Source organism: Lissotriton helveticus, chromosome 1_1, assembly GCF_964261635.1.
Source record: "Lissotriton helveticus chromosome 1_1, aLisHel1.1, whole genome shotgun sequence".
Taxonomy (NCBI): domain Eukaryota; kingdom Metazoa; phylum Chordata; class Amphibia; order Caudata; family Salamandridae; genus Lissotriton; species Lissotriton helveticus.
In genome coordinates, this window is record NC_136057.1 from 1277917359 (window position 1) to 1277934438 (window position 17080).

The 17080-nt window shown below is 48.4% G+C and overlaps 1 protein-coding gene across 3 annotated transcripts in view; it reads right to left on the minus strand.

Annotated features, from left to right (window-relative positions):
* Nucleotides 1-17080, minus strand: part of LOC144822736 (uncharacterized) — a 91145-nt gene that overhangs the window by 43760 nt on the left and 30305 nt on the right. The window contains exons 3-4 of one of the 3 annotated variants that reach the window (XM_078680582.1): nt 16751-16864; nt 7066-7173 (exon numbers count right to left, since the gene is read on the minus strand). In XM_078680582.1, coding sequence (XP_078536708.1) covers nt 7066-7173; nt 16751-16864 — 222 coding nt within the window. The remainder of the gene's footprint in view (nt 1-7065; nt 7174-16750; nt 16865-17080) is intronic. The other 2 variants (XM_078680599.1, XM_078680592.1) reach the window with 2 other exon arrangements.

The following is a 17080-nucleotide window of genomic DNA, read 5'->3' on the forward strand; positions in this document are numbered from 1 at the left end:
GGTCGCTTCCTCTGGGCTGGCGGTGCTGCCAGGGTAGCGCTGCGCACTTGTTTTCTGTCCACGTATTGTGGGGGCCTAGCCGCCTCGGATATACAATCGTACTACCAAGCCGCTCATCTCCTTGTTTTAAATGAATGGTGGTATGGTGACGGTGGAGATCCGGCCTATGCCCTGGAACGTACGCTGATGGGTGATCACTCGCTCCACACCATTCTGTACTCGTCCCGGCTCCGTCGGCCACTGCCGAGAGTCACTAAACTTGTATTTGCGATATGGCGGCAGGCGCTGCGTCGCGTGGGCTGGTGGGGTCGACTGACCGCGGAAACGCCGTTATGGCGCAACGGGTTACTACCGGAACTGTCTAAGTTATCAGGCTTTGATGGCTGGGACTCTATAGGCATTTCGCAGCTCGGCCATGTGATGTCCGGGACGACTCTTAAGTCCTTTCAGGCCCTTCGTACCGAATTTGATATGCACCAATCTCAATTCTTTCGTTATTTACAATTCCGACATGCGCTGACGCCCAGTATAGCCAATCTTGACTCGCTCCCGGAATTCAGCCCAATCGAAGCGAAGGTCTTTATGGGCGATCTTGAGGACAAAAAAGTATCACGCATCTACCAGACCATGGTCACGCATTGCTCATCCACTCTTCTTCCGCTGAAGGCGCATTGGGAGGCCGATGTAGGACCGTTAGATGAGGATGATTGGCGGGAGGCGTTAGAATCCCCGAGGGGGGCGGCTATAGCGATACGGTTTCGCCTCGTACAGTTCAAGGTGCTACACAGGGCCTACTATACCCGAGAGCGTCTGTGGAGGGCGGGCCTGATTGGGTCCCCGGAATGTTTGAGATGTGGGGCGGAGGTGGGTACATTGCTCCACACAGTGTGGTCGTGCTCCAAACTAGTTGGCTTCTGGAGGGGTGTTTGGGGCTGTTTGTCAGAGGTGCTGGGCTGGACCCTCCCCCGTACCCACCGCCTGGGTCTATTACACATCCTGGAAGGGGTAGGTGGTAATATCTATAAGCGGCATCTGCTCCTACTGGGGCTGGTGGTAGCTAAAAGAGACATGGCCCGAGCATGGAAGGACGTGAGGCCCCCCCCCCTGAATGCATGGAAGGCAGGATTGGACTTTTGTATGGGTCTGGAGAGGCCAATCTTTGAGGCACGAGGTTGCCCTCGTAAACATTTCAAAATATGGAAGAGGTGGGCGGACTACAGAGGATTGACACTGGATCCCCCGGCGGAACCGGTGGAGGACCTGTAGCCATATATGCTCCTGCGAAACCCATTCCCGCACACACACTTGACACGTTAAAAGCTTCCGTCATTATGGTTCACACACACATGCATGGGGTTAGGGAGGGTTGAGGGAGGGCTCGGGGAGTTGGGTGGGTAGATTATTGAAAAGATGAAGGTGGGGTTAATCTTTTCGTGTATCCTTGATTCCATTGATTCATTGTTTCAACGCTCAGATTTATATTGTGATTGTAATTACAATGCCTGGTGGTATCGTCCTGAATGTGGGATGCCACCTTAATTCATCTGCTCATCTTTATCAATAAACCTGTTGTGAAAAAAAAAATATGGGTGGTTCTGGAGTTGATATAATAGGCAGGGCAGGGAGACCCTTTTAAAGATGGCGGATCTGTTCCTTGATTTGTGTTCATAGTGGGGCCAGATTTCTTTCCCAGGACAGAGATTGTGATGTTGCCAGAAAAACTCCCAAATATTTAAACCCATCTTGTAAAACCGTCACCGCGCCTGATCACGGGCCCAAGGGGCCTGCGCCACGCATGGGCCATAGGTTAGACTTCCGGGGTTCATATAGAGCCCAGATGTTTCACAAAAAATCTGCATGATACTAAGCAGTCTGGGTCCCGACCGGTCTGGTCATGTAAGGAAAAATAAGACAACATCCGAATAGAGTGCTATGCGATCAGAGGTCTCCCTGGACCATTCAAACCCACGGACCTGCGAGTCTATCCGCACCCAGGCTGCAAGAGGTTCCATGGCGAGCACTAAGAAGTATGGAGAGAGGAGAAAGCCCTGACAGGCACCCCGCCCTATAGGAAAGGTTTGTGAGATAGTGTCCGCGACACAGACGGAGCCAGTAATATTAGTATAGAGAAGTTGAGTATATTTAAGGAGACGGGGCCAAAGTTTAGGTGACACAGGAGTGCAAAGAGGAATGTCCTACTGTGGGAATCGAACGCCCTATCGAAGTCTGCCAGCAAGAGAGCAGCCGGTTCCCCTGGGCGGTCCACTGAAGCAATGGCATTAGGCACACGGCGGCATGAAAACAGCTTAGTCTGGATGGACTAGGTCTGAGATATATTGTACTATGCGATTGGCTATGCTCTTGGTGAGTAGCTTAGCCTAGCTGTTAAGGAGTGATATAGGGCGATACAAGGCATGGAGCTCAGGGGTCGGGCCAGTTTAAGGAACACCACTATTTCCGCATGGCGCAAGTCCGTTGGGAGGCTCCGTTCTTCTAAGGCGGCATTAAGTATGGGGTCGCGAGTATGGATTGATATTTCTTATGGAATTTACACGGAAAGCCGTTTGGGGCGGGGACCTTACCAAGGCACCGCTCGGATAGTGCCATCTGAAGTTCCTCTGTTGTTATTGAGGCATCTAATTCTTCTCTTGCAGAGTCTGTGAGGGCACGCGGAGGCATGTCATTAATAAACTTATGGACAAGATGTGATGAGATAGTCTCTCAGGGGCATATAGATCGTCGCCAAGTATCAACCCAATCGAGCCCCTGCACCAGGAATTGCAGCCTCGACTCGCACGTCTCCGCAGGTCTGCCCGTGCAGCGCCACCTATCCAGACGGGGATGTAGAGTATCTTTCCAATCGCCCCCAACTAAGGTCAGTCCCAGGGGAATTTCCACCCAGAGCCTCATCAGGCGTTCTGTTAGGCTCCATGTAAGAGGGGCATACACACGGCCCAGAACGAGCAGCTGGCCATAAAGTGTGCCAGTTACAATGATATACCTGCCCTGGGGATCAGTCTAAGTTTTATCGTGAAGGAAGGAGATTATGTGGTGGATCAATATGGCTACCCCCGTGAGCCTCTAGTGAATCCGGAGTGGAAAGCCTGTACATACCAAATCGTGTCAGGCATGGGATCCTATTTCCCAGTAAATGTGTTTCTTGCAGCAATAGGATATCTGCCTCATAGCGTTTAGCTTGGCGAAGGGCAGTCCCCCTTTTAACATTATCCAGCAATCGACGGCCGTTCCAACTGATAATGCGGAGGCATCTTTCATATAATCCAGACATATCTAGCGACATGACTGACAGCGATGCATGTGGGCGGGGGACAATATGCGATAGGCATAGACATTGACATAGCATCTAGATTTTGTATACGCATGACACTTAAGAACAAAAACAATAACTTTCCCAAACTCCTACCCCCTCCCTCCCACCCCAATACCTTGTGAACGTTGAACTCTGTCTTGGCATGAGAGGTGTCCTTACCCCAACGGGGGTCGGGAATGATCCTCAGCCAATGGATCCCTATAGACATAAAGATGTCTCCAGAGTTAAGGGAAAGCGTTAAGAAAAGTAGCCCATAATATTATACTGTCGACCGTGTAGACAAATTATTCACAACGAGAATTAACTAGGTTAAGTGTCTTTCATGTGGTGTCTTCTGTGGATCGGATGTGGGATTTGCTGCGAGATTTGGAGCGTTTCTTGAATCGTGATCTGCGGCGCTGTTTTCCCGGTAACTGAGACGACACCCGGCCCCCCTGATGAAGAATCCAAATCAATTCTAGGTGGAGGATGTGGCTTGAGCCTGACGTTCTCGTCAGTCCAAGTGAACACCTCTTCAGGTGAGTCGAAGAATGTGTCTGCGATTTGTAGGATATTGCAGCCTGGACGGGAACACTGAGAATACTGGATTTTGAGGTTCCGCAGTCTAGCTTTAGCCTCTGTAAAGGATTGTCGGCGCTGTTGGACTAGCCTTGTATAGTACGGGAATATCATGATAGGGTGTGAGGAATAGTTGAGGGATGCTTTAAGTCTAGCCTGTTGCAGGGTGACATCTCTGTCCTTAAAGTTTAAAAATCTAGCAATAATTGGCCCGGCATGAGCGCCTTGTGGTAGTTTCTGTAACAGGGCTCGATGCGCACGCTCAACGACAAAGCAAGGGGACAAAAGTCCAGAGGGGAGCCAGTCCACAAGCCATTGAACAAGAAAGCCCGCCATGTCGCTGCCCTCGCAGCCCTCGCAGCCCTCGGGGAACCCAACAAAATGGAGGTTATTTCTTCTGTGTGCACCCCCCTCCGCATCGTAGCACGTGTTGCCAGGCTCTTTGCGACAAACTCCAGGGTGGAAACCTTCTTCTGAAGCGTCGTCACTGAATCTTCCAGTCGATATCCTGGATTCAGCCTCAGTAATGAGCTGTACTGTGTTCCGAAGTTCTTGCCTGAGGAGCATGACATCAGAGCCGATTGCGCCTATTTTGGCCTCCAGTATGTCTCTGGACTGTGTTATGGCGTCTAATATGGCGGCATTGTCTGGCGAGGACGGCTGCGAGCTGCCTGTAACTGGAGCGAAGGCTGAAGCACCCGCATATTTATCTATTGTGCTCTGTCGTGCTGTTGCACCGCAAAGTTTGTCTTTGGTCATGGTGCAGATATACGGCGTAGGGACAATCACTGTGGGCATGTAGAGTATTGAGGAAGATATATATGTAGGACCAGTTCAAGATGGTGGTAGGGTTATTAGAAATATTGGTGTTGAAGGGGAGCCGGAGGCCAAAAACTGACCATGGGCAGTGACCACGCCTGCGAGTCTCCGGCTCTGGTTATTACCTACATGGCCCACGTAGAATGTCTGTAGGCCGTGATAGCAATGTCCACAATACCGCGCTAGTCCCCCCTGTGCAGCCAGCTTCCACTCAGGGACATCAGGCGACTCTAAATCCAGGACTCACAACACATGCGGGAGCAGGGGGGCACCCGCTCAACTGCCGCAGTGAAATCACCAGATCAGCCCCGTGGAGGGAAAGACACTTGGCGTTGTCGCCAGCCCCCTATCTCAGCCAGGCCAGCGCGAGTCTCCCTGCCTCAGAGCTCCCAGGAACGCCGATGACTGCCCGGGAATGGGGTATCCAGCCGGTAAATCCCAGTCAGTCGACCCCAAATGATGAGGCACTCCCATGCTCGGGACAACAGTGGGCCCCACCACAGGAATCAGCGGTGCCCACAGAAACAAGTGAGACTCCGCAGCAACCGCAGGCAGCCCAAGTGAAGAGGCGGAGTCAGGAGGTCAGTGTAGAGGTCTCTTCCCCTACCGCGATGGGCCATGCAGATCAAGAGCAGGCACGCCGCGCCCCGATAAAGCTGCTGAATCTCGGGTGGGCGTCTCCTAGCAAACGCTGCCCCACAGCTGCCGGCACCTCACCTCGCAAGTAACAAGGTGGCACAGCAGTTTTTTATGCATGCCAGGCTCACACTGCCACAGCCAGTCGCAGTTCTTCTGCACCACCCCTCACGCAAGGCTGAGGTTCACCAGGCCTCAATCGCTCCCCAGTTCCGGAAACCTGCAGCAGCTTGATGAACAGGTCTGACACAGCTCATGAGGAGCCGCCAGGTATAAGGAATATCTACATAGGGGGGATATCGTGTCAAAGGCCAACATGGCACGATTAACAGGCGGATTGCTAAGGGGCTACGGGAGCTCTCTTACAGCGCGTCCTCCATGTTAAACCGCTTGGCCACGCCCAGGTTATTCTTTTCATGTTGAGTTTCCAAGTTCACATATTCCTACATCAAAAGTCAGATTCCCTCTATCTATGGTGTACCACAGCTTTAGTTTCCTTGGTCACAGATCAACACTACCCCTCCTTTCGGTGGCTTCTGGTCTTGAATCTCACAGTCCAAGCAATCCTCATTCAGCATGAAACCTAATCTTGAGTCTCTGGGATGGCAGGTCACTCCCTGTTCTTTCCTGGCTCTATATTTCAGGGAGAGCAGGTTTAGATTTCCTCCTTCCAACAATGTATCTATCTTTGTGGAAGTTTCTGAATGGATTCTCTCAAGGTTTTCTCTTTGGGGCGTTATCTTTCCCTCTTGAATTCCCTTTCAAGTTCCTCTGAATTGACAGGTATTGGAGGGGGGTCGGGGGACACAGTTAGTTTCTTATTGTCTCTTGGAATTCAGCCCTTAGCTGAAATCTTGCTTTTTCCTGACCTACTTCTTTAATCGCAGGAATCCTGGTGGTGTTTATCTTGGGTCATCCAAGACTAAATCGACTTGATATTCATTTGTATACTTTCTGAGTTGAATTGGAGCTTGCTTCATGTCTTCCACTTAAGTGATCACATCAATTGCTGGATGATTCCTACTTTGTGCAATTAGATGGGAGCTTAATTCCTCAGTTTCTCTTATTCTGATTCGTCATCAGTACATTTTCGTTCACACTTCAACTTTTGTACAGGGACGCCCATTTTGTGTTCACCATGATGTCCCTGCATGTTTATGGGGCAGGACTGCACAATATTGTCTTATGATCTTACTGGCCATGCAAGCCTCCCAGATGTTTCACCATATACTCTGTTCAGCACCTCTTCCCATCTCTCTCTGTGTGCAGTTATACCTTCTTTAACCTCGGTATAGGTATTCTATGTTTTTCATCGCTTGAAGTGCTCCTTCATGCAAGGCTGTTGCAGCACTCTTCATATGACTTTCTCAGTGAACGTGGATGGGTATTGTAGCATTATTTGTGTGTGCTTGCTGTCTGTGGAGGGCCAACCATTTACCTTATCAGTCAGCTTGGTTTTTGCCACAAGGTTAATCTTATCATGCTTTAGTGTCACCAGCACTCTGTGTTTCATACTGACCTACAGTTCTTCTGGCACCAAACTAACAACGATGTAACCAGCACACAATACCTGCTTGAACAAAATTTTTGTAAATCTACCCTAGGCTGCTTAACCCTGTGACACATCTATAGCCATACACTTTTCTTCTCTATGCTAATACAGTGCATGATTTTCAGATGATAGTCATTAATTCACTCATTTACCATCAGTAATTCGTTACCTGATCTGGGATTATCAACATTTTTGCTTTTTGTGCTGCAAGGGTCTTGATGTGGGTTTTCTATTTTGGTTTCCAAGAATAAAACAGTAGACTCATCGGTGAGGACACCTGTTCAGCATAAATAACACAAAAGCTATGGTTGGTTTTTCACACCCAAAAAATATTTTCATGCCATGTACAAACAAGCATTTACAATGCAATGGTCTCGGCATTATTAAAGGTAGAGCTATTGGCACTGCTCATGACATTTTTTATTTTTTTTTAAACATAAATAAATGGTATTGTCATTTACAATGGCAATAGGTGAGCATTAGAGAGTATTCGCGGACACAGAGCACACACAGAGCCGCGCACACACACACACAGACAGACAGAGCCACGCACGCACACACACAGACAGAGCCACGCACACACACAGACAGAGCCACGCACACACACAGACAGACAGAGCCACGCGCACAGACAGACAGAGCCACGTACACAGACAGACAGAGCCACGCACACAGACAGACAGACATAGCCGCACACACAGACAGACAGACAGAGCCACACACAGACAGACAGAGCCACGCACACACAGACAGAGCCACGCACACACAGACAGACAGAGCCACGCACACACAGACAGACAGAGCCACGCACACGCAGACAGACAGAGCCACGCACACGCAGAGCCACGCACACACACACACACACAGCCACGCACACACAGAGACAGAGCCCCGCACACTGAGCCCCCCCCACACACACACAGGGACACACACACAGAGCCAAACACACAGCCACACACACAGAGCCACCCCCCACACACAGACAAACACACACACACACAGAGTCCCGCACACACACAGAGCACCTGCTTCCCATGACCATAAAACAAGCAGGTGTTGCACACCGAACCTTTTGTTTTTATTAAAATAAAAATCTGTTATTTGTGTAGCGCTTTCACAAAAGTGCTTTACGTTGAATGCGGAAAGGAACATGAGTGGTGCCAATGCACTCGCAACCATGGAACATATGCAACAGGGAGGCTAAGTCTAAGGGGGCGTAAAATGCAAGTTTGTGAGCAGCGTGATCTGCGTTACATAAATTACTCTCTTACAAGGGGGCTATATAAACCCACAAGATAATCCTCTCCACGTGCTTAGTGAATTTTCTTTGAAAACACGGACATTTGTAGCCTATAATTACATAAAACATCCAAGGTTAAAAACCCGGACTGCCCCGGCTAATCGCCTGGCCACCCTGCAGTGATAAAATTAACACAGCCCACCAGACTTGTACAGCAGATTTGGGAAACCTTTTGTCTGCAGGTCAACATACACATCGACGCAGAGAGCGTGGCACTGCCAGCCAGCCGGGTGCAGCCAGGGTAACCTCCATGTCAGCACATGAGACGCCGATGTCAGGAGGTGGGCGGTGCCCTACTGCTAGGAGAGTAGAAGGGGACTAGCATAGGAGGGAGGGCGTCAGAGAGGGTGGGCAGTGCCCAGCTGGCACAGTGGGATCAGAGGTAAGGAGATTTGCAGAAGCACGGTGGCACAGGGCGAGTGGCAGAGACTATCAGCGGTGGCACAGAGGGCGAAAAGAGGCAGACTGCTGCGTGGGGGGACAGGGTCTGCGGGTCTGGATGAAACGGCATGATGAAATGGCAGGAGAAAATTGTCAGGAACAGGGTGTGCTTGGTGGCACGGGGGGATCAGGGCAGGGAGGAGCATGGTGACAAAGTGGACAGGTGGCATGTGGCAGGCAGCGAGGCTGGGCAGTGTTGCGAAGGGACAGCAGGCAGCAAGCGCTGTGTTAAGGTGGCACAGAGGAAACATTGATCAAATAAGGTGTAGTGAAGGCCTATGAAGAAGCAAGAGAGTGCAGGGCCATGGTGGCATAGAGGGTATAGGAGGCATAGAGGATGGGCAGTGCCATGGTGACACAGTGAATTTGGGACATAGGTAGGTGTACTGTAGCATGGTGGCAGAGGCGCCAGGGAGAAGCATGTAGCACAGGGCACACCAGCCAGGGGCAAACATATGCAGGGGCACAGATCAGAATGGACTGATAGGTGCACTGCTTCACCAGTGGAAGTAGGCATGGGCAGGAAAGTACTGTGGCAAGTAAGAAGAAAGGTCATTCTTCTATGCCCTGACTAGGGATATGATGACAAAGATTGAAGACAGAGTTACTTCCCAGCTTCTCCACCTCATAAAAGAGCTGTACATACCAAGGTGGCATTGCATTGCTCAAGAAATATGGCAAAGACCATGGTTGGACTGCCTAGAGGGCAACCAGGCAGTGTCCAAATGGGTTGGTCTGACATTAGTTTGTGGGCCGGTTTTCTAGAAGTTCATGGCCCTGTTTTATGGCTGGATGGGTTGGTTTTACTGTCGATTTTCCAGATATTACCACTAGCATTGTCTGGAGCAAACTAAAATGTATGCAGTCTCTCAAACCTTGCAAAACATGTATACAGTTTGTCTTTACAGTTTGTCTTTACAAGAACAATAATTGACTGATTTGCACAAGTGGGTCACTTTTTAACGATCTGGTTCGCTAATGGGGGACACTTATCTTGGTGCCGAGGCTTATTTTGTATGCCAGTCCGACCCTGGCAAAGACGGCAGGACATTTTTCCTTAGTGGTAGCCAGGTTTGTTTGGAAATTAGCTGTCCCCAATTTTAGTGTGAGACACAGACGAAATGTATTTTGATATATTCTTGCAGACGGAGCGTACTGGGTTGTTCGGGCGCTCTAGTTTGTATAAATAAATTACAAAAATTGTACTGTAACTAGGACAGCATAAATGAGAAAATAAAGATGTTAAGTGTCAAATCATGTTTTTTATCCGAGGGACTAGGGAGTGTGGCCCACTTAAATCAACCAGAGGTAGTGTGTAAGGACTAGTGACGAAAAACAAAGGTTGCAGACCTGCAGAGTAAAATTCTCGTTTCAAGCAGTGTGATGTAGTCAGTGTATGAAGAGTAGAAAGGCAGCTGGAGCCGGCGTTAAAGAGGATTTTGTGCACGTGGAAATGCCTGCAGATTGCTCTGGGAATTAAAATGATGACCGAGCGTGCATTAAAATGGGGACGGAAAAAGTTGGGAGAGAGCTAAGAATATTTATCTGGTGAGTGACACCTCACATGGAGTACAAAGGCGAATATAGAGCTCTCTATAGCATGAATCAGATGTTTACCTGGTGATTAAAACATAGCCGCTGCGTATCGGTAAGTTCTTATCTTATTAATTTTCCTGTTAGACCTACAACTTTATTGTAGGGCGTATGGAGGGCTCGATACTAGCCGGGAATTTGAGATGTTGGTGATAACAAAGGTCTGCAAGAGGAAAAGGAAACAGAACGCATATAAACTACGGAGCAGACGGCTTGAATGAAAATCCGACTGATGGGGAGAACAGGAGAAATGTAATTACCTGCGGGGTAATGGATGCCTTGTAATAATTATAACGTCACACAGCTGATGTGGGGCCGTGGAATATCAGCGGTGGTAGTGCCTTAGTTCTGTGAGAACGAAAAAATGCATAACACTGTAAACTAGCAGCCGCCAATAGGCATTGAAAAATGGCGTGGAAGCGCTAAATGGCGGGTTGATTACCTGGGGCTGTAAATACCTCCTAGAGAACTCGCACTGCGTGGTGTTGTTGCAGGGCTGCAGTCTGCTCGATAGACAAGCAAAACAAAAAATACAAGTTTGGCCAATTAAAATCTATTCTTCAGCTGTTTTGAGCTACGCCTATGGATCATCAAGCCTGGGAAATGGAACACCACCCGGCGCCGAGCATAAGGTTATTTGAAATAGTCCACCATCTGAACTGAGGGGATAAAAACAAAAAACAAACGCGCTCCTTTTCTCCCCCCTCCTCGTTTCCCGTCGCACTTGAAAAGAATTCAGCTCAGCTGTCTTCCAGTTATCACGGTGCCTTGTACTGAGGGTGTTTTGTGAAAGAGTATGGCTCAGTGCGCCTGGTACCACTCAGTGGTGGTGGACATAAGGCCTGAAGAGAATCTCCTTCTAAGTCCCGGCTCCTGGAGATTCTGCCTGTATTGTCTCAGGCACCCAGACAAACCTCCTAAAAGCAGTGAGGCAACCTCACACCCGACCCCTGCTGAAAGTACTCTTCCTGCACCCCTGACCTTAAAATGGTGGTGAATAGGCAGCAAGGAGGAGTATCCTACTGAAACAGCTCACGAGACACCTAAAGAACTGCGCAAATTACCCTTGAGATCCCTGAGAATACAAAGGGGAAAGATAAAAATGGGGTCCGGCCGAATGGAACACCAGGGGCAAATCCTCTTGCCTGACCCCAAGATGGCTGCACCAATGGTCCTTTACCACGATGATCTACTACTCTTGGACAAAAATTGGACATCGTCCAGACCTCAAGGATATCCCCCATCGGCTCACCTTCAGGACACTGATCCTGTGATCTTGCTACCGACGGTTGACACCTAGCATTTTGGCCAATGCCCGGTGGAGCTACCTGATAGCTATAGAGGAGATGGGCTGTTGACTTCCCCCTCGGCCATCACCTACCCAGCCTGACTTTGGGTAGACTTTCCTTCGTCTCTCCGCCTTATCTCCCTCTTACCCTTTTTCCTTACCCCCTTACTCCTTTACCCTTCTACTCTCCACTTATCTCGTCTTCTATGCTCTTTAAATGTTTCTCACAATAGAAATAACTTGTAACTGATGTAACTTTGTAACAATGTGGAACCTCATGTAAAGTGCTCTGATACCTCCGGGTCTAGCCAGCGCTATATAAAACTCAAATAAATAAAATAAATAAATCTGACCAAAGAACTCCCTGGGGAAGAAAGCTTTCTGCCCCCATCCCACCCCCAACACAACTGGGACTTAGGACAGACTCCACCCACTCCCACACAACTGGGACTTAGGGCAGATGGTCTCAGGTGAGTAGTTTTTGCAGAAAGCATTGAGAGCAGACGGCGTGGCGGCCTTTATTATCTCCACTATGGACTGAAACCCGCAGCTGTAGTATTGTTAGCCTGTGCATTCAGACATAAGTTCACTAGGCTAATCATCCCTCTCACAGACATTGCTAAGACGTTCTGGACTCTGATCATGTGTGAGTGTTTCTGTTTCTCACCAGTGTCAATCATGAGCACTTGCAGCGCAAGCTGATAATGACGAAACTTTGATGACTGTGACGTACCAAAGTAGAGGCCAATCAAAACACGGTGATGTGCACAGCGCACCTTACTGGACACCCACAGAAAAGAGCAAGAAAGGGGATTAGTGCAAAAATTCCAAGGGCAGCGGAAGTGATATCACATGCCATTTGACCTTTACTTACACACACATATGCACGCACGCACACTCTCTCTCTCATATAAACACACTCTTTCTCACAAGCACGCACATAACATGTGGCCTAACGGCTAGGGCTATTCAATTTAAAACCTGGAGAACCAGGCTCGAGTATCTGCAACAACGCTCACCATCCTGTGATTCTGGGCAAATCACTTACTCCCCCATGCCTTACAAAAATGTATGTGTCCTTATGTAAAGCTCCTAGTGTTCATATAAAGAGCTCTGCTACCTTTGAGCCAAGTTTGCGCTATATGACACTCCTGAAAAAAACCATACATTTAAAAGCATTTTAATTTCCCTCAGCTGCTGGGGGCAGGGAGGTCATATTCCAGCTAATGTTTACCTCATTCTTTATTATACTAATAGTGAATAGTGTTTCATTATTCATGTATCATTATGCATTATTAGTGTAATAAACAATTGACAGGAAAAGGTCAAGGGAGCCCTAACCACGGGGTGTCCATATAGACGACCTGCCTATGTGTGGCTGCCACTGATTTTGCATTCTCTTAGGCCAGGGGTCACAAAGGGAGTGCCAGGGGTTGCAAGAAGCAATGCCTGGAGCACAAAATGACATCCATGGATGATAGATTATGGGGCAAATGTGGCAATTCCTTAGTTATGCGGCAAACGCTGCAGACGCAGAATCGCATCATCATTGCAGCGCCTTGAAGACCCCCCATGCAGCCGAACACGGGTCTTTGGCCCACGTTTAACATTCACTTGAGACCCCGAAGTGACGGAGCAAACACAGCAATCCTTGGGCCCAGAGTTTGCCCTTTAAACTGCCCCTTGAGCGCCCACCCGGGCTTGGCTGCCCACTCAGCCCCCCGGGCTCCAGGGGTCCCCCCGGCCCTGCCACCCCCTCCCAGACAATGCCCCAGTGTCCCTCTGCCCTTCCTCCTGTAACAGACCAGCCTTTCTTTGCTCGAACATTCTCACTCGGCCTGCAGAGGTACCTTTGTTGTGTTAGCGCTCCTGGCGCGCCCGCAGACACATAGGCGTGTTTGACGAACCCCTGGCCACGGCTGAAGCAATATCTGGGCAGAGAGAGGAATAACAAACACTTCCATAGCAGAGATGACGGGTTCAGAGCAGGATTTGGGGGGGGGCACTCTATGTGCATTTAGTTCTGTGCGGAAACGTGAGGTGTTGTGTGCTCCTCGGCAGTGGGGTGAGGAATCCTGGCCTCTCAGGCGAAGAATCACGACACGGCGCTGGCATGTTTTGGGACTGCTAAGGGGGCGCAGACCATCGCCTTCCCCGGAAGCGCACCCCCCGCTGGTGCCTTCAGGGGTAAGGCGATGGTGGGACATTGCCGGCCGCTGCTCCTGACAAAATTAAGACCTGTGGGGGCCGTCCCCATGGCAACCCGGACAGCGCTGACCTTATTGAGGGGGCTGCAGGCCGAGGCAGGGGGAGGGGTGACGTGTTATGCATTCCGTCACAATTGTGCCCATTTATGTTGCAAAAAGGAAAACATTCACAGACATTTCTGTATACATGTTCCTTATTGTCTATGACCATCTATTGCACTCAGGTGAAAATGATCTCATAATGATCAGAGGCGAAAGCAAACCGAGGAATGTTGCAAATTCCATCGGGTGCATAAATCGTGAACTTTGAAAAACGTCAGTGGCGCAGAAAAGCTTCCAGAATGAGCCGAGGTGGCACCCCTCCTGCATCCATGAATGTCCTCTAAGTACAGAGGGCCCCCGGGGTGACACCCACAGTGGGGGCGAGCCCCCCTGCACAGCAGGGTCGGTGCAGCCCACGGGGGGCCCCGGGCCCAGGCGAGTGCTGTCTGGGCAGGAGAGGAGGTCAGAGCTGCACTCAAACATAACCAAGCACTGGTAAATGTTCAGCCCCAGCCCGGCACTCCACCGAGGGAGCGTGAAAGGAGCGAGCCCAGCCCCTCTGGCAGGGAGGGGGCTGGCCCTCCAAGACATTGTTACATGAGGCCACACAAATATATTTACAGCAGGTTTTCAAGTTTATTGGCTAAAAATCAAGGGTTTTACAGAAATCTCTGAGGCGACACACATGAAATGCAGCAATTTAATGAAACGCTTGATGATCCGAAAACGGCACCAAAAAAAAATGGCGGCCGCAAGCTTCTGAAATTTCGGATTCGGGGGCGTGTTTTGGGCGTTCTGAGTGACGGATGACGTCACAGGCGAAAGAACGCAAAAAAACACGCCCCGAAAGAGACGGGGCTTTATTGGTGTGACTCCCTTCTCCTCCAATGGCTGGCCTCCGTTTAGGAAGCCAGCCAATGGAGGAGAATGGAGTAGAGAGGCGGGTCCAAGCCCCCATACTCCAAATCATTAAATCTCCGACCGGAGACTGCGCAAGCGCAGCCTTCGGTCCAAGACCTAAAAAGTGCCAAAATCACTCTGGTAAGCCACCAGACGACCTATGATTGTAGCTGTGTGACTAAGAGATCCCTGAAAAAAGTACTCATGCAAGTATATAACTTTGTGGGAGAGTGTGTGATAAAAATTGGAATCAATGACATTTTTTTAAGTCAAAATATGTCTATGCTTTACATATTGGAGGTAAAAAGCTTTTGCGATAGAAAAATGGTAGTCAATATTTAGGATAGGGAGAATGTGGAAATAGTACTGTTTTACACATTTTTTCTTAATACCTCACAGATAGAGTTTTTAGGGAGAATGATAGAGCGCGCAGACCCAAGGGTAAGTTTTGCCTCTAACAGAAAATGCACACTCACAAGCTCAGGTAGACTGAAAGGAAAAAGAAGCAGACCAGCCAGTAGTAGCTACAGAGTATTTTCATGTTTCCACGGCTACAAGCAATGTTTTAGATATTGTGCAAACCGCTACTTTCGGCTACAAATGTTGGAAATATTTTGGCTATTTCAATCCTTACAGAGGTTCATGAAGGATTTGCTAAAAGCAGGTCCTACATTGACAATAGAGGCGAAAGTCAATGTGCCAAAGGCAAGCAGGATAACATTTAAAGATGAGCTTTTAAATAGAAAATTGATGGATATGTGAAACTACCTCAACTGGAAAGGAGTTTACAGCCCTACAGGAATTAATACACAGCTGAATCAACTCAGGGGGCGATTTTCCACAGAACCCCTCACCTCCACTACGAATTGCCTTATCGACATGTGCATACTCTTTACTGATATCATGGGGTTATCAATATAACTCGTATTATTATTTTCACTGGACCCCAAATTGCCCATGGCTTAATCTCATTTGGAGACGATCTGATAGTCTCACATTGTGGTATTATACTGGGGCAGACCTAATCTCAACCCCATCTCAGATATTGCTCCACTGCATCTTGTGTATGATTGTGTCTGTGGGTGCATTCATGTCAGTACTTCTATATGTGCGTCTGCATTTGTGTTCCTGTGAATTAGTGATAATGTTAATGTTTGCATATGTAGAAAGTAGGAAGACTGGGTGTGTTGTTTAATCAAAAAGGAAACTACTTATCTCCAAGGTGCGTGGCTATTTTTCCTTCATGTCACTCAGGGTCTGATTTATAGTTTGGCTGATGGCATACTCTGTCACAAACGTAACGGATATATCATCCGCTATATCACAAGTGCCATAGAATACAATGCACTTGTAATACGGCAGCCAGGATATCTGTACTGTATTCCATCAGCTAAACTCTATATCAGGCACAAAATTCCTCGCAAGTCATTGGGCCTTACGCGGGCATGGATAGAGAAGCAAAGTCCATTTGTCTCAGTAGTGTCACCATTGAAAATAATAATAAATGTACTGGTAGTTAACTAAATTCATATCAGTGTATGGAGAGAGTACATAGAAAATATGTAAATAGACTAAAAAGTTGAAAGTACCAGATATCGGCAATAAGCTTTCAATTTCATCACCTAGTAGTTAAGATGTAGCAATTCTCAGTCAGGCCAGTCTTATGGAAGCAGGGGAGCCATACACTATGTACGCCTGGGGCATGCCTAGATATGAAAGGCACAAGACCTGACAATACATGTCAAAGCTGGATGCCCTAATAGTGACAACAAGGGAGACTGATCTGCACTACAGGTGTATGAGAGAATTACAAAAAAGAGAGGCGAGCAGAGTTCTCTTCGGAGGAGGGCAAAGTGAGCCTCAGATGATAGCCAAAATGAAAATTAAAGATACTCAAATTTCAACAAATAAGGGAAACCCCAAATGATCGTTCCCAACAGATGCTAAAATGATGTAAATCCCAAACTCTTCAAAGAAGCTGTCCATACCACCAATATAGAAATTCAAAACGAAGTCAACCAACGACAACAGAATGATAATTTCTTTCACTACTTAATGGAGCACTTTTGTGTCTAATACTCACTTGAAGGAGGGTTCAAGCTGCTGCCTTCTGTCTGCAAGTTTGGAAGAAGTGCGGAGCGCAGCTCGTTCTTTTCTTTTGGCCGCAATGAAAAGACTGAGGTGGCAATCAGTGGGCCTGTTGAGTAAAGACAACTAAAACTTATAATGGATACATAGGTTATGATAAAACTATAGGAAACACCATAAATTTTACTATGGTGAAAATTGCCAAGTATTACTGAATGCTGTCCAACTCATCGTGAATAAACGAGGAGCCGTCAAGTTGGGGTTGATAAGTTGAAAGATTTGAATGGGTAATGCCAGCCAGGGCCGTCGCTAGGCATGGGCAGCA